This window comes from Maniola jurtina, chromosome 21 (genome assembly GCF_905333055.1).
Source record: "Maniola jurtina chromosome 21, ilManJurt1.1, whole genome shotgun sequence".
NCBI classification, from domain to species: domain Eukaryota; kingdom Metazoa; phylum Arthropoda; class Insecta; order Lepidoptera; family Nymphalidae; genus Maniola; species Maniola jurtina.
The window spans coordinates 8,479,959-8,500,348 of NC_060049.1; the positions used below are offsets into that span (position 1 = coordinate 8,479,959).

A 20,390-nucleotide genomic window follows, 5' to 3' on the forward strand; every position below is an offset into this window, starting at 1 on the left:
TAAAAAGCGAAGTACTGAGCAAAAATTAGCGCATCGCGGCAAACTAGAGGCAATTGATTAACCAATCGCAAGCTCTCGCGCGGTAGAAATTTACTCGCGCCTCCTTCGGTCGGGCAAAGAGCCGATAGAGATAAAGCCGATTCACACCAAGCACGTACACGTGACACGTGCGTAGTGACGTGAGTAAACCCCTAACACGCACGCACGGGTTACGCATACGTCCACGCTTTACGCAAGCGGTGTGCTGTTTCATACAGTTCCATACATTACAACGCAATGGTACGCGCTACGTCTACGCTTACGCAGCCTGTGTGAACGAGCTATTTAATCGATTATGCGCATTTGCTCAAGTCGTTTGCCGGTCACTGTATACCAAATAAGTTGAGTCCGTTTTGCAGGGCATTCGACGCAAAATATATCTACAATCTCATATACATAATACTAAAAAGTCAGAATATTAGGCTACATACATGTCTTATTATGTACATTGTATTATACATACATGATTGATTAGAAATATATAAAAATGCGAATATGTCTTAAATGCTAAGTCTTCAGATTATCATCGAGGCTGACGTTGTACTTTCTTTTGAGGTCGTCCAAAAACTCGTGCTTCAATAGTTCGAGGCATCTAGAAAGAAAATATATGATGTTTATTGACAGCTAACGTTAATAACACAACCTAAGGCTGAGATCGTTACAGCGTACTTTGACTTTGCTCAGATTTAAGTCAGTAAAAAAAAGAGACAGATCGATGTGAGCGTTATAACGGTGTACTGTCTCTTTTTAACAGTGTCTTAAATCTGAGCAAAGTCCTCTCTATAGATCTCAGCCTAAGAGATACTTAAGAGTGCTCTCCATGATCAACATTTCTGGACGGGACATACTCGTGAGATGGACGATGTTTTAAGAACGCAAATCATTGACTTATAATAGTAGGTGTAGACCGTAGACGAGGGCTCATAAACAAAATGACATAGCTCAAGTGGCCTGGTTTGCACACACATACACATCTGTTTCTTATAACGAAACATAGAAAAAATTTTGGTAAGTATATCAACAATTTCAGTTCATTATAAAACTTAACACTTGAACATAAAGTATAATAACGGTTGCAAAATATTTATATTTAAGGCCTCTAAAATAATTCGAATTTTGGCCGAGGCCAAAAAAATTGGGGCCGGCTCCAGAAAATGCTAGTATAGAACTACATTAACTCTTGTATACATAATATATTCGGTAATAAATTATTTTTTAATTTCTCGTGTTTGTGTTTATTGGTCGGTTTTTGTTTATTTTTTACATTTTTTATACTTACATGCGGTAATGCCTATCGGCCCTAAATGCAGTGATATCCGGCGAAGGTGCGTGTGGAGTGTGCACGACGAACGCGTCAGGTAGCACGACCAGCTTGTACCCCTGCGCGCGCAGCTCCACGCTATGAGACACCTGGAATTTTGGTCAAGTCCATGTTAAGAGAACTTCACTTCGAGAGCTTTCAAGTGCGCCGCGTTTTTTTTATCCGACTACGGCAAAGCCAAAAGGAAGGGTTATGATTTCAGCAGTCTATGTATGTTTGTATCCAGATTCTGTGTGTTCCACCATAGCTCCTAAACTACTGGGTCAATTTCGATGAACGAGGTATCAATTGATTCGATGTAAAGGACGGGTGACATAGGCTATATTTTATACGAAAAAATTGACCTAACGGATGTTATATCAAAAAAATCTTTAAAAATTTTTGCTATTTTTTTTCGAGTGGGATGTCAAATGAAAGAGAAATCTACAACATTAAAATATACCAAGCGACAGCAAAACAATTTTAGTATAATATTTCAGCGTTTATTAAAACGACTGTAGTCAGGTTTTAGTTTTCAACTTTATCTTGTTTTATTCTGATACAGATACAGTTAGCCCTTGACTGTAATCTCACCTGGTGGTAAGTGATGATGCAGTCAATAATTAAATTTAAATTAAAGTATAAATTTATTATGTTACCTTATTCCAGCCGAAGCCAGAAAACCGTGTGTCATACTTGGGCACAGTTCGGTGCACCACTAGATATGGCTCATAATCCGATTCCCACTCAACCTGAAATAAAGTTTACTAATCTTAATAAGATTTGTTAATAAGGGCAGCCGATAACATTTATATTCTTGCATTTCTAGACATTTAGATTATTTTGGTATAACTAAAGCATGTAAAAAATGTTTGGGGAAATATCAAAAAAAGATGAATTTACATTATTTTCACAATAGACAAAAATTGCTAGTTTACAAAAGAGATTTGGCCAAGTTTCATCAATTGAAGACATTAATTGACATCATACAAAAAGAAACAATTATTATTTCGTGTATAGTACTCAGAGGAACTTTTGCAAAGCATGTATAAAAAATTCAAGTTGCAATAAAATAACATAGCTTTATAGAAATTGTTTAAAAATAAATAATGTTAATTGAGTCTCTCTTTTATTTGGGTTTGTCCCGGAGGGTTTTAGCCATACGAAAAACAACAGGTTGAAACGTAAAAAAATCCTTACGTCATAAGGCGCTTTAGAAGTGGTCCACTTGTTGTAGTTAGTGGCCCGATGTCCCCTGGGCCACTCTCGGGCCCGGAAGGGGGCCACGTCCCCGGCCGCGTGTCTCAGGGACAGACGGGATATGAGTTCCTTCTTGTACCTTGGAGGGGACGCCCGGTACCTTTGCGTTTCGAATGCTGGCACTACGAGGCACTGTCAAAAGTAAATAATCTTTTTTAAAGGCAAAATTAGTTGTTCAAGTTAGCCAGATTTCATGTTAGACTGCATCATCACTTACCATCAGGTGAGAGAGGCAGACAAGGGCTAACTTGTAATGGAATAATTTTTTCTGAAATAGTAAGTACCGTCGCTTTTTGTGGGGCTTCAAAATTTTTGAAAAAGGTACCTTTTTTGGGATATAATTTTTTTTTAAATAGTCACCTTTTTATGGGGATACAATTTTTTTTAAATAGTCACCTTTTTGCAGGGATCCAATTTTTTTTAAATAGGTACTTTTTTTGGGATACAATTTTTTTTGAAATAATCATTTTTTTGTGGGAATTCAAAAATTTTGAAATAGTGACCTTTTTTGGGGATTCAAATTTTTTTTAAATAGATACCTTTTTTGGGATACAAAAATGTTGAAATAGTCACCTTTTTTTGGGGATACGGGTTGATCAGCTTGGTGGCGGCCCTCAGATGGTGGTACAGGCCCGCCATGGGCACGAAGTCCGCGTCCATCAGGAACACGTAAGGCGTGTTCACGTTCTGCAGCGCCACGTTGCGGAGGTAGTTCACTGGGTAATGCAACTGAGGAAATTATGTCTATACAGATCATAAAGTGGACCGGGTATACGAATATTATGATTAACGGAAGAACGGAACCCTTATAGGATCACTTTGTTGTCTGTCTGTATGTCCGTCTGTCAAGATAACCTATAGGGTACTTCCCATTGACCTAAAATTGTTAAATTGAAATCAACTCCCAACTCGATGTGTACAAAGATATATAACAAAATCCCTGACCACATTAAAGCAATCGAGAACAATATAGCGTTCATTAAAAACATTTTTAATCGAAAAAGCCTATTATGAAATAAACGACTACTTTGACGAGTAATACAGCTCCGTCTCTCTGCTAAAGTTGATGTGCCCCAACGGGGTTCCAATATTGACATTGTAAAATAATAATTAAACATTTACTGTAATTGTTATTGTTATAAATTACATATGTTGAAATATTGGAATGCATGAAATAAATGACTAAATGACTAAATCATGAAATTAGGCAGGCATGTAGGTCTTATAGCACAAGTAAAGGAAAATATCCGAAAACTGTGAAATTGTGATAACCTACAAAAAAAATTAATTGTTATTTCTTGTACGATACCACGGAACCCTTCATTGTGAGTTCGACTCTTGATCAGTTTTTTTAATAATAGTTTAATTTTCGAGCAAATGGAAGAAAAAAGTATTTCTTACCGAATCATGCTTAAAAACTAAATGGTAGCCAATATTAGTCCTAGTGCTGAGCGTTGAAGACCAGTCTCGTATGAAACTCTCCAATTTCGTGACTTCGCAGTCCGACAGATATATTGCGGCGCTCAGTGGACCTAAACAGAATTTTCAAAAATATAATAATCATAAGAGAAAGTGTGTTACTTTTTTCTTTTCGATCATCAACGCAAAGCCGGCTCACTACAGAGCACAGATCAGCGTTCAGACTGAGAAACAATTTTGGCCATTGTCTACCACGCTGGCCAAGTGCGGATTGGCAGACTTCCTTACCTTTGAGAACGTTATTACTTCTGAAGTTGCCTGAGCGTTCTCCATAACGCGTTATGGAGAACTCTCAGGCATGCATTTCCTCACGATGTTTTCCTTTACCGGTAAAGCAAGTAATATTTCATTACCTACTTAAAACGCACATAACTACGAAAAATTAGAGGTGCCTGCCTGGGAAGATTCTCTATTTAATAATTTCTAGGAAATCAATTATTTTTGAGATAGGCATCATCTCAATTCTTAGGATGACTGATGTTTAATTATTCTTCCTATCTATTATCTCTTTTCATATATTTCTTATCCTTACCTTCCCAATGCTTGACCAGTCTCTCCAAGAACTGTAATCTATCCATAGACAACTGCAGCACCAGGGTGACGTCAAAGTTGTCTATGTCGACGTAGTTGTAGTCCATGTAGTACACGTGTGTACGCAGCTTTATTCGTTGCGCCGCGCGGAAGCTTAGACATAAGTCTGAATGGTTCATCTGAAAGGTTTCCGATTGTCGATTAATTAAAACAAAGTGATCCTATAATGGTTCTGTTTTTCCTTTTGAGGTACGGAACCCTAAAAACCGGTCAAGTGCGAGTCGGACTCGCATACGAAGGGTTCCGTACCATCGTACAAACAACATTTTAACATTTTTATGTGCAATACTTCAAGTTAATGACAACAGAGCGCCATCTATATATCATGATTCAGTAAATTAATTTTTTCGTGAATACATTTTAAATTTTTTTTGTGATGTAACTACAAATTCACAGTTATCGGATTTATTTCTTTACTTGTGCTATAAGACCTACCTACCTGCCAAATTTCATGATTCATTCATGATGTCAATGGGAAGTACCCTATAGGTTTTCTTGACAGCCACGTCAGACGGACAGACAATAAAGTGTTTCTATAAGAGTTCCGTTTTTCCTTTTGAGGTACCTAAAAATTTAACCAAGAAAATATTTCCTTAGCTTTTTTTTTCACTATAGGTAAGCGCTTGACCACAATCACACCCGATGGAAAGTGATGATGTGGCATATAAAATAAATAGTTCCTTTAATCATGTAAGTAATTGTACCTTGTAAGTGACCACTTCTGTTTGTGAACATCTATGCAACTTTTCCCTCAACAGATTTCCATCAAAATTGACATAGGACTGGTGTATGTTTCTAAAAAAATCCGAATCTCTTATCCTAATACTGTACTTGCTGGGAGAGTTCCAGTGGATTATCTGAAATTAAATTGTAGCCAAAAAAATTAAACTTAGATAACTTTCCCTGCCTGGTGGAGATTGCTCTGAGCAATAAGGCCGCCTTTGCATACAATTGTATTTAGTTGCTTTCTGTTTCTTCGTTTTGTCTGTTCATGTTTCTGTGCTATAAAGTTTTTATCTAACTTTCAAGGTAAGAATAATATTGTTCTCAATATTTGGGGTGCCATAATTGTATCTTACATACTTTTTGACACTTTTAATGACACAGGTCCAGAAACCTCAAAAAAATCGGTGTGCATACATTAAAAAAAATACGGGCTGAATGAAGAACCACCTTCTTTTTGGAAGTCGGTTAAAAATAGAAAATCTTACCTTAACATTTTTGACATCCTCTCCATAGCAATTTTTCGCTAGGGTTAGCATGGACATTTGAACATTGTACTGACAGCTTATATTATAAACTATGTATGGGTTCATCTTGATAATAGCATTTATGACGTCCTGGTCAGCTAACGTGGTTTCTTTCAACCTATCCAAGTTCATATTGACAGTTTTATGCCATGTGGCAGTCCAGTTGGTGGTTTTCCTTATTTTGTAAAGGTCTAATAACATCACGCCGGTGTTGAAACCACGCCCAAGCGCCGGCCAACGGGTTTCAGTGTTGGAATACCAGTTGCTTTCGTTTTCTACTAGACCTATATACTGGAATATCAATGTTTTTTGTTGAATCAGTACAAATACAACAGAATCCATCCATACTAATATTATAAATGCGAAAGTATCTGTTTGTCTATCTGTCTGCTAGGTTTTCACTGCCCAACAGTTTAGCCGATTTTGATGAAATTGGGTAGAGTTAGCTTACACCTTTACACAAAGGTATTTTTATCCTGGGAAATCAGAGTTCCCGAAGTTGCGGGCATCATTAAGTACTACATAATTTTTTCTAATGGTCATAGCACACATGTCAACTCAGAAAGGGATCGTCACCGCATCACCTTTCGCTCGCCAGAGAATTAGACACATTAGTGACAGATTCTTCAATCGCCAGATAAAGTTTTCATGTCAGAATCGTGCCATCTCTTAAGCTGAAATCTATATTCTATAGAGTATACTAATACACTTTGACTTTGCTCAGACTTAAGGCACAGTTAAACGAGCGGGAGTTATATCACTGACATAAATCTGTCTCATTTTAACCAATTAAATCTCAAATCAGTCCCTAATGTGTCTTATATCTGAGTTATTTCTTAATAATCGTGCAATTACCTGATCGTCAGTCATATTTGTAAACATATGCCACAGCTCAGCCACATCACATAGAAATGTCAAATCGGAATCCAGTACAATCACTTGTTTCAATGAGTTGGGTAGTATGCTGGGGAAGAGTAGCTTGACTAGTGCATAGATGCCAGAATAATGCCTGTTTGGTATCCATCTCACTTCTGATAGTCTGTTCTGGACATTGTAACAGGTGTAATTTACTGAAAAACAATAATTTAAAGCTTCTCAGTTGGATTTTTTTCTCTTTTCCAACATATTAGTTTAGAGGAAGACTGATGTCTCTGATGATTCTGATGAATCAACACTAAATATACACAATATACAACTCATTTACCTAAGGTTTGTAAGTTTCTCTATGTGATCAAATCAGAAATGAGGAGAATTGTAGGAGAATTAGAGTAACCTAGCTCAATGGGTTGTGAAGTGGCAATGAGCAGGCTATACATAAATCGAAAAACGGATAGACGTCGGTGTCCCAAGGACCGGAAAGTGCAGTGTTGGTAGACCCCCTTAGGTGAACATACAACACCAAATAAGTCATAGGGAGCCACTGGACTCAGGCGGAAAAAGACTGTGGCATGTGGGAATCTCTACAAGATACCTATGTCTGGCAGTGGATGTCTATTGGTTGATTACTTTTCGTTTGATTGCAATCGCATCTGGTGGTAAGTGATGATGCATTCTAAGATGGGTATGGCAGTTATTATTAAACCATACCCCCTTTGGTTTCTACACGGCTTTATCTCGGAACGCTAAATCGCTTAGCGGCACGGATTTGCCGGCAGGGCGGTAACTAGCCACGGCCGAAAATTTTAGAAATTTTAAAATTCCAAACCCTGCCAGAAATCGAACCCCGGGATGTCCCACTATTAAGACACAGCGCTGATCACTACACCAGAGAGGTTGTCAAAACAAAAAAAATGATGGTTTGTAAATAAGTAAAAATATTTACCATCAGGCAAGTCCCATGTATCAAACAGTTTACTGATAGTGTGTTGCGAGCCTGTTCCGACGATGAAATGAAAGTGCAAAGGGTTCTGTCTGTGATGCAGCAAGGATTTGAGCATGGGGGTGATGAGTCTTGTACATTTACCCATACACACCAGTGCTATGTGCACTGTTTCACATAGAGTGCCTGATGTGTCAGGAATCTGAAAAATTCCTCAATATTACACAAAAAAAAAAAAAAAAATTAAACACGCGAAATTTTGCATGTGTGTGTGTGTGTTTTTAACTTTTTCATGCAAAAGCAGATTTTTCCTTGACTTGACGGATATGGCTGAAATTTTCAATGGAGATAGATTATACCTTGGTGTTGGAGTTAAACCTCATACAGTTTAATTCATACGTAAAAGTAGGAAAAGAATTAAGATGTCAATTTCGTCAATAAAGAAAAATAAATAACAGTTGGTATTGTCAAAGAAAAAATATGGTTTTATTTTAAGCAAAAATTATTTTAATAGATTATAACACTTGGGTTAACACACACACATAACAAACACACCATTATGATCATCACAGCTTTTCACTTTTATGTAATTAGTAAGTTTATCTTTCTATGATGATCAACAGAAATAAACATACCTGTGGAACTGAGTAACTACTTTCCGATTCGGCAATCTGATGGGGCATTATATTAAGAGAGAGTTGCCTCTTTATCACCTTATTCTCAGTCTCCAATACATCAATTCTGGATATTAACCACCAATAATAGACCACTGATACAGCAACCCATATCCCTAATGGCACACCTAGCCAGGGTCGAAAAAATAGACAGTTGAAGACATTTCTAGATGTGAAATTCATTTTGAAGTCATGTTTTCAACTTTTCGTCCAGGAGCTTGTGATTGTTTGGTGTTTGCATGTTTATTTTTGTGATTTCATCTCTTTAAAAGTGGTTGTACTGGCTTCTGCAAACAAAGAAGGACAGTGGAAGTTTTTGGGTTTTGTCTGTACAATTTTTTTACTGTTTTTTTTTTACTGTTTTTTTTTTAAAATATCTTTACAGCCATGGGTACCTGATTTTCATGTTGATAAACTTAAAAAAGAGTGGTAAAACATAGAAATAAACTGTTAGTGCTAGAGGTAGAATATTATGAATAATGACACATAGGCTAGAGCTGAATTTTACTAATAAAGCAATAAACATACATATATAAAAGAAATACTAAAATGTTTAGCCAGTCTTAAAACATTTAAATAGAGTTTAGGCGAGAACACCAGTGTGTTAAATATTCTATTGTGTCATATGACCCGCAATTGAGAAACAAAAGTTTGAACAATTTTTAGACCCACCCAGGGCTGTATACGAAAATCTTTATGTAAGAAGAGAGGCGGTATATCTACTTTAAAATTACCTATCCATTATTTACTTACCTAATAGTTATAGATGTAATGAACAAGACTACAGGACAGTATAAATGTTCCTTGCTACAGGATCTAATGGAACGCTGAAGTAGGGATATCTAGTCGTATTGCTGGTTCTTTAACATGTCAACCGAGATATGCATGGTCATTTTAACGGGACCGATTTCAGATCATTAGCTTGCATTTAAAACCACAATAATTCTTCAATAAATCCCAAATATTGGAAATACATTGAAAATAAATATCAAATATCTCAACTCTTATGTCAACATCAAATGACATTTGAATGAGTTCTCTGTCAAACTGACGGATAATCACAGATGACTAAAAGAAAAAATCGGCAAAAAGGAAAATCGGCGAAAAACTGCAATAATATATAGTTACTTACCGAAGTTTTTTTTGCTATTTGTCTTAGATTAAGACATTTTTTTTTTTCAAAAACTGACTCCAAAATATATTATTATAGAACTTTGTCTGCCTGTCCATCCGTCCATCCGTCCGTCCGTCCGTCTGTCGTGTCTGTCCAGAAAACCTATTGGGTATTTTCCGTTGACCTAGTATCATGAAATTTGACAGGTAGGTAGGTCTTATAGCGCAAGTAAAGGAAGAAATCCGAAAACCGAGAATTCGTGGTTACATCACAAAAGAAAAAGTGTTCATGAACAAATTAGTATTTTCAATATTCAAAGTAAGATAACTATACCAAGTGGGTTATCATATGAAAGGGCTTTACTTGTACATTCTAAAACAGATTGTTATTTATTTCATGCTTTATAGTTTTCGTTATATCGTGCAAAATGTCGGAAAAAATGCCCGATTATGGAGCCTTCAGTGTGCAAGTCCGATTCGCACTTGGCTGGTTTTTACCCTTTGGGTACGGAACTCTAATAAAGTACGGTTTTTAGACCAGGCCTGTAAAAATAGTATTTCGGGACCAATGCCACTATCTTTCTGTGTTTAAGCCATAACACGAACTATTTGCGAATTACGGGGTTTGTTGGCCACCAGTCTTCATTGAAGCTACCGGTGACTATTAGCCAAGATGACAATGTCTGTTGCAATGTGAATGGCGTTTCTAAAGTTACCCGCTTCCACTGTACGTATCGTTATGGATTTTGATTCGAAATAAAACACCATGCTCCCAGCTCCAGTAACATTTTATATTTAACAAAAGCAAAACATTCAGTTATTGAATCTTACGAATAATGAACAGACGAATAAATAACGGTATACTACATGACATTACTTAAATAACTGTAGAAAAAAATATATAAGTAGGTAACTAAATATTAATTTAATGATAATTATTATTATTTTTAAATGCATTTAAGCTACCACCTAGGTACTTGTAAATTAGGTACATAGTATACTATAACTATGTCATGCTATTTCATTACATAATAGTGAGGGAAGGTATACAAGTAAGTTATTCTTGGTTTACTAAAGGTGGGATAGAATTTTTTTTGTAAAATCATTTTAAAAAGAAGAAGAGATGCTATACTTATACAAAAATATATTAATAATTTACAAACTAAAACTGCTTATAGGTACCGATTGGCGTTACTAGACGTCTAGGGAAAACACCACTCTAGCTGAGGAGTCTTAACTATAATATGGTAACTTTATAAGTCTAATAATTTCATATTTCCACAGAAATTACGTAATCCCGTACGTAGGTAATTAAATTATTACGTAGCCCCTAGTTGTCGTTATCCAATTTAGGTATTACTACTTCCTTAAATTATAGGTATTAATAGAAAAAAAAAATTAACTTATAAAACAATTGAGGTGGTAATAAACAGTGGAATGTTTAAAAAAATCTAAAATAACCATCCATCCACTGTGTAAATTATGTCAGTGGTTTGCGGTTGGCATGCTTGCCCGAATGTTTTATGGTTTGCGGTTGGTACGATTGCCCCAACGTTTCAGTGGTTTGCGGTTGGTATGCTTGCCTGAAGGTTACAGTGGTTTGGGGTTGGTATGGTTGCCCCAACCTTTCAGTGGTTTGCGGTTGGTTGTATTGTAAACTTATAATGAAAAGGTAGACCCTAAAGCTTGGGCGAAGATAGTCCTAGTTAATTTCGGTTTCACCCACCCATGGTTTACTGGTTTGTGGTTGTTGCTGTTGATATTGCGGCGCTGGTGACGTACTCGTACTAGCATACGGTTGTGGTTGCCCAAACGTTTCAGTGGTTTGTGGTTGGTACGGTTGCGCGAAAGTTTCAATGGTTTGCGGTTGGTATGGTTGCCCGAACGTATCAGTTGATGGTTGATACTGGTCTTGGGACTGCTGGTATTGAGTGTATGGGTAAGTAGCTTCATTGTCAACTTTGAGCGGTGAAGTCGGTTGTGGACTGTCCTCAGTGGGGTCTTTTTTGTAAGGGATTGATTCGTCATCGGAGTTTAGTTTCAACTGTTCATCCGGGTCGAAGGTTCGTGTTCTGTGAAAAAAAAAAATGAACTTCCATCAATACTGTTTGTTTATAAATCTCTAAATTAAACTCAAGACTTAAAAAAAGACCTGTTTTTAGGGTTTTTATTTTAAACTCTGAAACATTTTTTTTAATTCAATGACAACAGTTAGCCTTCGAGATCTCTCGATGGTAAGTGACGATGCTACTGACGTGACTAAGGCTGATAAACTTGTGCATTCATATGTAACAAAACATTGAACATACCTGCGTTGTTTTTTTAAATGTTGACGAACAAGGAATACTCCTTGTTCAACACAGCGAAAGCTCAACGTTTTGTTAAAAGTGAATACTCAGGTTTATCGACACCAATTACTTATTACACAAATACAAGTAAATACAAATATAAATATAAATAATAAAGAAGGCGGGCTAACCTGGATAGGGTATGGCAGTTTTCATTAAGTCCATACCATTGAACTACTATCAACTAAATTCAAAGGTCCCATATCCCTGTCTCCATGCGGCACCGTAGACTGGTAATTCTAGCACACAGAACACCTATAGAGGTGTTCTGTACTCTAGCACATGCACAGAACACCTTGTTCTGTGAGCACATGAGTAGCTCTAGTAATTATGTATAGTAGTAATTATACTTACGTAGACTCGTACCTAACTATAGTTACAGCCACCGCCGAAGCTTTCATCTAATCCAAACCAAAATCTGATAGCCTGTAAAACCAAGGTTACACTTACTTGATTGGTATGAAGTCGCTCTCGTCCCGGTCGTCGTCCTTCCTCTTCTTCAGGATGCGGTATCCGATACAGATGAGCACCACCACAATGGGCAGCATGACAGCGCTGATGATGCCCCATGTGGCGCCGAGGGTGCGGGCGGAGTATTCCTGCTGACCTGTTTGGAAACGGAACTTTACTTCAAACTCAACTCTTTTCTTCTCGTTGTCCTACTTTTATCAACAGCTTTAAACATAGTCAGTCATTAATTTCTATGGTCATTAATCAGTAAGTATATTTGTAGTGCCTGGTAGTAATCTACCTTCGACGACCTTCCTGGCGGGCGCAGTGGTCAAGTGTTGTGGTCGTCTTAGTCGCAGGTCGCGATCAGGCAATACAACGGCAAGAATAGATTGCTCGAAAAATAGCGATGACAGAAATTATCTTATCATATTACTTAACTATATATGTATACCATAGTTAGGGGTACCTATCTAAATACCTTTTACGAAATATTCTAAGTAATTTTGTACCATCAAATGATCAAGATAAGGATAACTGTATCAAACAAAAAACTCTATCATAGTAGAATAAATAAAAATGTTACCAACCTGTGACCCAGTTATTTGTGTGTACACCTTGATAAGAAAGCAAGTAATAAGAGCTTATCGGGGAAAAAATAAAAACACATCACATGACCGAGAAAATTTCTATTCCACACGAAATGTGGTAGCTTTATCCCTTGCTTTCCTATTTGAAAATTAAAAAAAAATAATTAAGCCATAGTGGAAGTTATTCTACCTTGCTTCGGAACAGAAATTTCCTCTCTCTGTGATTATGATTCCGATTTATAAATATTTTAATCGTATTTCTAATTTTTTTACATCGATTTGTTAATTTTAAAACATTTAAATAAAACTTTTAAACAATAACAACAACGGGAAACAACGCAACACAAAATAATCTTAAATCCTGTAGAAAAGTTAGGTATGTGCAAATGCTAGGTAACTTATTCTAAGCAATCGTTAGATTGTATAACTAATTAAGTACAAAGTATAATAACTTAAATGGGTAGCCCGATACTCCAAAAATTGTCATTGTTGGGCAGTGTTAATTTTTCACCTAAATATTTTATCAGTGGGATTTTGTGCTAATCGAACGAGAGATAAGCTTAAACCATAGTGGAACGACTGCTGAAAGTAGGCATTTCAGCCGCGGGAGGATCGATTAGAGTTTCTACAGACTTTCCTCTTGTAGGAGGGAGGGTAAATGTTTTTATTTCTGTAGGCGGAGCACTTTTAGGAGGCTCTGGTAAGCCTGTATTGTTATAAGTGCTCCTCGGACTATTGTCCGATATTGGGCTTACTGGTGGAGAATAAATCTCAGAGTAAGTTGGAGAATACTGAGATGGTATAGGACTGTATTGTCCCTCGAACTTTGGTGAATAAGGATCTTCCGATCCTTCTTTGGTGGAATAACCCGAATCACTGGGAAGAGCACGCCGACCAGTTTGGCGTGGTTTGCTAATGTATTTTATATCTTTAGCGGGTCGAGTCAAAGTCGAATCTTTATTGGATTCTGTTTCGGATGGCGTTGTTAATGATAGCAAATCTTCTTCAGATAAATCCCAGGGTTTATCTGCAAATTCTACCTCAGGAGCATTCGGTAAGGGTTCATTAGTTCTGTATGTTTTGTCATAAGCTCGACGTTTTTTGGCCTTATCAGATTTATTGGAATCGCTTTTATTGGAGTCGGAATATCCAATGCCTGAAGTATCCCCATCCTGCATTGATTCGGAAGGTGGAAGAGGTGCAGCCCTGGTTATTAAAGTCGAAGGAGGTTTTAAGGGGCTTTCATCCGTAGGAGTATCGGGTATTCTAGGCTTAAGATCGGAATCTTGGCTTCGTGAGGTAGAGGATTTCATAGTGTCAGTGATGTTTCCCATTGAGTTTGATCTAAGATTAAGACGAGAGGCGGATTTCGAGCGTGGAATGTCTTCGAAGCGGAATCCTTCTTTGCCCTCGGACCTCGGCTTGTGCCAACACCAGAACCATAACAGGCAAATGAGGAGTGCTAACGGTAGAATAATTGCCACTATGATGCCCCAAGTCAAAAACAAAGCGCGCTGAGAATACTCCTGGTTACCTGTTTATAAAAATTGAACTTTTTTAGCATTTTGTAAAGACAGAAGAACTAGACTGCAAAAGTTTTTTGACGATTCCGTAATTTATAAAAGAATCCTTATGGGAACACTAATGTAGTCTATCACAGATTTAGTTCAAATAAGTGTAAATTAAAAATTTATAACACCCCCGACGATCCAAAGTATTTGGGTTTTCCAAAACATCATTTTCAAATAAATAATTATGTATTTAGGCAACGTCCATCTTGACAGCTTGACATTTGTCTATTGACCTAATATTATGAAACTAACGGTTATCTAACCTTCTTTTCTACAAGAAAACTAGAAAAGAGCTCATAACTCTTAAACGGCTGAACCAATTTTTTTAGATTATAGCTAAGAACACTCTCGATCAAGCCACCTTTCAAACAAAAAAAACTAAATTAAAATCGGTTCATTCGTTTAGGCGCTACGATGCCACAGACAGATACACAGATACACAGATACACAGATACACAGATACACAGATACACAGATACACACGTCAAACTTATAACACCCCTCTTTTTGGGTCGGGGGTTAAAAATATTTCTCATGGCGTGTCTGGATTGGTCAGACAAAGTTCTTAGGTAGTTTTTTTTCCGCCTAAATAGTAGGTAGATACTCACGTAAGCATTCAGTGTAACCGTAATCTGGCAGATTCCATCTACCGTTTTCCTCACAGATACGACGCTTGTCACCGATCAGGATGAAGTTTTGATTGCACTCGAAGTTTACCTGAATTAGAACATGATCCAAATTATGCACACGCATATTGACGAACACTCTCCTTCTATTATAAGCTTAAATATAGTCTTAGGAAAACTGCATCCTCTATCAAGAACATTTTTCAAATTATGCACATGCACGATTCGCGAACACTCTCTTTTCTACCTATTAGCTTAAATATAGTTTTTGCAAAACTGCATGCCTCTATCAATAACAATATAATTTTTGCGACGATTGAAACGTCACAACTCACAAGCTATAGATGAAAATCACAATTAATGTATAAAGTTATGTATGGTGATTGTAGGAAAGAAGTTACAGTAAAAGTACCTAGAAGTGATTTTATTGAAAACTAAAGAGTAGAATTAAAGGGTTAGGTACTTACCCTTGTACCAGGAACGAAGAAGAAGTTACTCTTCCGTCCAAATCGAGGCGTCTCCAATATGCCACAGCTTATCACGCGACGTGCATTTGTTTCTCGTATGTTTACCTTTGAACCAGAATTTTGAATTATTTTAGAACATAAATTAGGAATGAATTATACCTGAATCCCAGAAAAAGTTAAATATGATCGACTAGCCTTAGCCCACCTACTACGAAATAATAAAATTATTACATATCGAAATATTTTACACTGCACAACTAGACCTAGGTATTTTTTAAACAAGATCACTCAATTCACTGAAAATTCCTATCATATAATTTCCAAACAAATTGGAATAGGTACGTATAACTTGATCTATGAATGGTGAAAGACCGATTTACAGAACTGCAATAGGGCTTAGCATTTAAATTGGAATAGGTCTGGAACTGTGGTCTGGAATGAGTTTAGTTACACGGTTGGATACGATATCGAGGTAAGACTGAAGATTTTCTATAGAATTCCCTTAACATAAAGACCTTGGAGTTCACTATAATTAAACGAACAATGGAATGGACACAAGATATACCTACTTAATAAGTGACACATGCAACTGTTTACCATAAGCCCATTTTATTATGGAATATGCAACTAAACCTATCTCTCCTACTCTCAGTTGGTGAATATCACGAATATCTAATGGCAGGAGATATAAGCATAAATTATAATAGGTGTAAGAAATGACTAATCTCTGAAAAGAAATTACAGTTTTTGCCACCAAAACAATTGGATCTTATATAATTTTTTGGCTATAGAAGGCAACTAAGTATACTTAAAACTCAACAAACCTATTCATTTGTTATACCGTTTACACAACAGACAAATCGACTTTTATGTATTGGTATTTGAAGATTTCCTTCCATTATAAGTTTTTCTCTGCTATTATCAACTGAGTCATAATTTTCCCACGTTTAAGGACTTAACAGTACAATCTACAATTTTGCATAAATTAACACTATAACGTGGAAATTACACTCATTATGAATGTTTATATAGTATTTAAGCAAGTCTGTTTTAGTGCAGTGGATGCATTCAACCATCTTGCATGCCTGGATCAATTCCGAGTAAACTCTGTATTCTACAGTCACTCATAGGTGAAATCTGAGATGGACTGGATGTAACAAATAGGGGTAAATTCGTTGGTAGGTGTTACATTCCAATAGTTGAATAGGCATCTACCTACCTAACTAAGGAATCTACCAGGAAAAAGCACTTGGCTTACTGCAGACTAAAACACGCTGAACATCCAACGGTAAAGAAGTAAAAGAGCCGTACGGAGACGGATTGTCAAGCGAGCCACGGCTGAAATGCAGACCACAACTTGTCTGCCAGGACTAACCCTAAGAACAAGAATTTTAATAATGGAGGTACTTACAATAGATGATAGATAATTCTTCGTGAATTCCGCCTGATCTCTATTTAACGTCATCCCATAGTCATATCGACACTGATATGATTCTTGACATATTTCCTGTGCCCTCCTCACGTCTCCTGATCGATTTCCTGGCAAGAAGTCAATTGGCTCTCTTATGAAGTTCGGTATAAAGTTATTATCGTTGAAGTAAGCTGCCGTTCGACCATATTCTCTGAAGAACATAGCTACGCCAATACCCTCTTGCTCTCGATCAGTTAGTTGCCCTGAAAAAGATTCTGGATTAGGACAAGCGCCAAATTCACCGAATCAACCTCTATAAAGACCCCATTGTGTCATGTCATGTCTGTGTGTGTGTTTGTAAGTGGGATCAATGCTGTCGGGAACATGCTAAGACTTTCGATTGTGTTGATGATTAATCAAATTTTAAAAGCAAATGCTAAAAAATAAAAATACTTTCATTTTAAGGTCTTTACGAAATTGAGAGTAGCTTTGGCCTAAACTTTAATCGAGTTCTTAGGATTAAGGCTACCTACTTACTCCATTCAGGTTCGCATTTCCTGAATTAGACTGGCATTTCAAAGGTCTATCATATCTTTATATCTTATTATCTTAACCGCAATCAAATGCAAATCATTTTAATGATGATGGCGACCGTCATTCAAAACGAGATGTAGAGGAGATTATTTGAAATATATGGGGGAGGGCTTCATCAGTACGGATGATCTAGGCACATAAAATGAGGGAACCATTAACTCACAAAATTGTGCGAAGTCCCTGTGCGCCGACTGGAAGTTGTTGACGTCAATTGCTGATAAAGCACCATCAGGACGAACGAAATCATCATTGACGTCCAATGACCAATTGCCAAAGAGTCCTCGAGTTTGATTCTGAAAAATTAAACCACTCATTTTATGATTTTTCATGGAGTCTTTATCTAGTAACCAATGTTTAACCCAAGTAAAGAGCACTTCCAATTGACAAGCAGTGCGCAAAATTTATTGTAGGTAGTTTTTGCAATAGACGAACGCGCGTGAACTTTACTTGTGGAATTGTGGATACGTCGTATACACTGCATGAGTGTGGGTGCCTGACGGACCAATCAGTCGCGAGTAAGCGCTCGTAAACGCACACGTTTCTAGTTCGCGACAGGTTGAGATGGCAATCGGGATATGAGGCGGGGGGACGCCCCGCACACCCGCATGTCACCCGCGCTCGCCCGCATCGGGCTATACCGATAAACACAGGCAAAAGCCACGTGCACTTTTGTAATGCAAGAACTATATACATGTATTTACATCCCAGTGAAGATTTTCTATTTGATCTAATGGGCAGCATACTATATAGTTGTACTATGATAATCTTATATGCCAAAAGGACATCACTTACCATATAAGTCCAAGGCAAATAAACTCTGGCGCTCATAAAACCTCCGTTTTCTACCACTTCAACTCCAGCGCCCGAAGGGAACATGATGACGATCTCTGACTGGTTCAAGATATACATAGGCATATACACTGTCACACCTGAGATAAAAAAAAACAAATTTAAGCTGGCTTACATCTAGCTTTTGAGGTTCTTGTAAACGATCTGGTAACGGCACTTAACAGAGACACTGATGCAGTTTTTGACGACAGTAAAAAATCAACCAAGAATCGGATTCGGATTTTTTTGAGAAGAAAATATCCATAATCAGATTTTTCAAGAGATCGAATATTTTACCCTCCTAATAGAATTGCTTGCGAAAATAGATAAACAGGGTCAGTTTATATCTAGAAAAAGACTTTGGTTACAGCTCTTGCTCTTGGTCAAAATAAGGTTAAAACTTGTGAGCAACTTACCCGGGAAGTATTGTACTCTTAGCGAGGATCGATCGAAGTAAATTCTCTTGTTATCAGCAAAGACATCTAGTCGATATCTCCACTGCGCATGCTGTGGACGCAGCCTTACCTGCAAGAATATAACAGAGCATTAAACAATTACTCAAAGTAAAAGAGAGTAGGGTAGCATACCGCAACCCAATTATCCTGTCCATAATGCCCCAAAAATCATCGAAAATCATCGATAGAAAACCTATCCTGGATATTGCTAGGTTATACTACTGAGACACCAAATAGAACTTGTGCCTTTTAAGCAATCTTCAAAAAAGAAAGAGGATAAGAAGATTTATATAACACATACCTCTATCGGGATAGAATTATTCGAAGCAGCTACAACAGAAGTCAGTACAGTAGCATTAACCGCTCCAAATCTGTTTCTAGGAGTTTGTTCGAAACGACCTTGGACGTCCAGTTTTATCTCAGGACGATCCACCCTCACCAGAACATATTCACCTATAAAAATAAAAAGTGGATTAAAACGCCTATGTAGTATTTAATCTTATCTTTTATTTAACTACTATATATAAATTACATGTTAAGTAGCTATTTTAATCAAGTACCTAATTTCAAAGCTCTTCTCTAAGAATTTTATGAAGGAAAATTCGAAATCTTAAAATCTTACCTTTCCCGTTAAAGGTATATTGCAAGCCGTCAAATGTAACAAAGTGGGGATCACCAAATATCCCTGCAACTCCAGGAGCCTGATAGCCAACACAATCTTGAGAAGGACGTCGTTCAAATCTAAAAACACAAAATAGATAAGTATTAATTTGACTTGAAGATGCCTCAACGTTTCTGATACAAACCGCTTGCTTAGGCGTGGAATGCTCTTCAAGGGTTCATGTTTCCTGCCACGTTTAACCTCAATACCTTCAAGGCAAGAGTAAATTTTTCTAGCCAAGCGTGCTCCAAACTTCTCATAATTCTTTTTATTGGGCATGACTGTCGTCAAACGAAAACCTTCACGTAATAAAAAGGACACATGCGATTGTCAACGCAAACATACCCTACGCAATCGCATGAGACTAAACGTTAAAACGTTGAATATGTACAAACCTGAATGTCTCACAGCCAACCGCCTGTTCCTCTTGCCACATGCAACACTGATAGAATGGTATCATATCGTGGAACCAATGCGATAGAGACGGGACCTTAGAAAAAACAAGAATTGCTAAGATTGCTAAGAATATTTGCATAACATTCGTTATTGTTAAAGTGAATGGTGATGTTCATGAAAATTGTTTGGATAAAGTTAGAACTCTAGATTCATCATCATTTTTGTGATATTGCAATACGTGAATATAATGTGATTATTCATTGATTGATTGAAATGAATTTATATTGATAAAATACTTGAACTTACCTTGTTAGCCTCATTGTAAGGAGTGAATCCAAAGTCATGAGATCGGTGAGGTTGTGAACCCCACATCTGGTCGTAAGAGAGCATGAGAAAACCATTCTTATCATAACAGCACTGCTGTCCTGATCCTTCAGAACTGAAGAGAAAGAGAAGTATTAAACTCAA

General features: G+C 37.1%; 2 protein-coding genes across 4 annotated transcripts in view; both read right to left on the bottom strand.

Annotated features, from left to right (window-relative positions):
* On the bottom strand, positions 1 to 9,206 carry LOC123876411 (LARGE xylosyl- and glucuronyltransferase 1-like). Its single transcript, XM_045922660.1, has 13 exons — positions 9,166 to 9,206; positions 8,374 to 8,699; positions 7,742 to 7,940; positions 6,775 to 6,989; positions 5,881 to 6,210; positions 5,374 to 5,526; positions 4,611 to 4,788; positions 4,001 to 4,131; positions 3,173 to 3,328; positions 2,540 to 2,731; positions 1,999 to 2,091; positions 1,319 to 1,449; positions 1 to 631 (listed from the first exon to the last, which is right to left on the bottom strand). Exons 2-13 carry the CDS (start codon positions 8,593 to 8,595, stop codon positions 547 to 549), a joined length of 2,085 nt encoding a protein of 694 aa, XP_045778616.1. The 5' UTR covers positions 8,596 to 8,699; positions 9,166 to 9,206; the 3' UTR covers positions 1 to 546.
* Positions 4,842 to 20,390, bottom strand: part of LOC123876404 (protein mesh) — a 26,411-nt gene continuing 10,862 nt past the window's right edge. The window contains exons 10-22 of one of the 3 annotated variants that reach the window (XM_045922646.1): positions 20,229 to 20,361; positions 19,922 to 20,016; positions 19,488 to 19,606; positions 19,167 to 19,318; positions 18,827 to 18,935; positions 18,375 to 18,511; positions 17,746 to 17,875; positions 16,989 to 17,251; positions 15,578 to 15,682; positions 15,093 to 15,201; positions 13,543 to 14,447; positions 12,324 to 12,472; positions 10,296 to 11,597 (exon numbers count right to left, since the gene is read on the bottom strand). In XM_045922646.1, the coding sequence (XP_045778602.1) occupies positions 11,228 to 11,597; positions 12,324 to 12,472; positions 13,543 to 14,447; positions 15,093 to 15,201; positions 15,578 to 15,682; positions 16,989 to 17,251; positions 17,746 to 17,875; positions 18,375 to 18,511; positions 18,827 to 18,935; positions 19,167 to 19,318; positions 19,488 to 19,606; positions 19,922 to 20,016; positions 20,229 to 20,361 (2,776 nt within the window). In that variant the 3' untranslated portion in view covers positions 10,296 to 11,227. Of the gene's footprint in view, positions 4,876 to 10,295; positions 11,598 to 12,323; positions 12,481 to 13,393; positions 14,448 to 15,092; positions 15,202 to 15,577; positions 15,683 to 16,988; positions 17,252 to 17,745; positions 17,876 to 18,374; positions 18,512 to 18,826; positions 18,936 to 19,166; positions 19,319 to 19,487; positions 19,607 to 19,921; positions 20,017 to 20,228; positions 20,362 to 20,390 lie in introns of those variants that run through there. The other 2 variants (XR_006798348.1, XM_045922645.1) reach the window with 2 other exon arrangements.

Coding starts and splice junctions, on each gene's coding strand:
- LOC123876411 (XM_045922660.1), bottom strand. CDS start 8,595: ATGAATTTCACATCTAGAAATGTCTTCAACTGTCTATTTTTTCGACCC. Junction 5,527..5,880: donor AGGATGTCAAAAATGTTAAG/GTAAGATTTTCT, acceptor ATTTAATTTCAG/ATAATCCACTGGAACTCTCC. Junction 4,132..4,610: donor ACTGGTCAAGCATTGGGAAG/GTAAGGATAAGA, acceptor AATTCTGTTTAG/GTCCACTGAGCGCCGCAATA.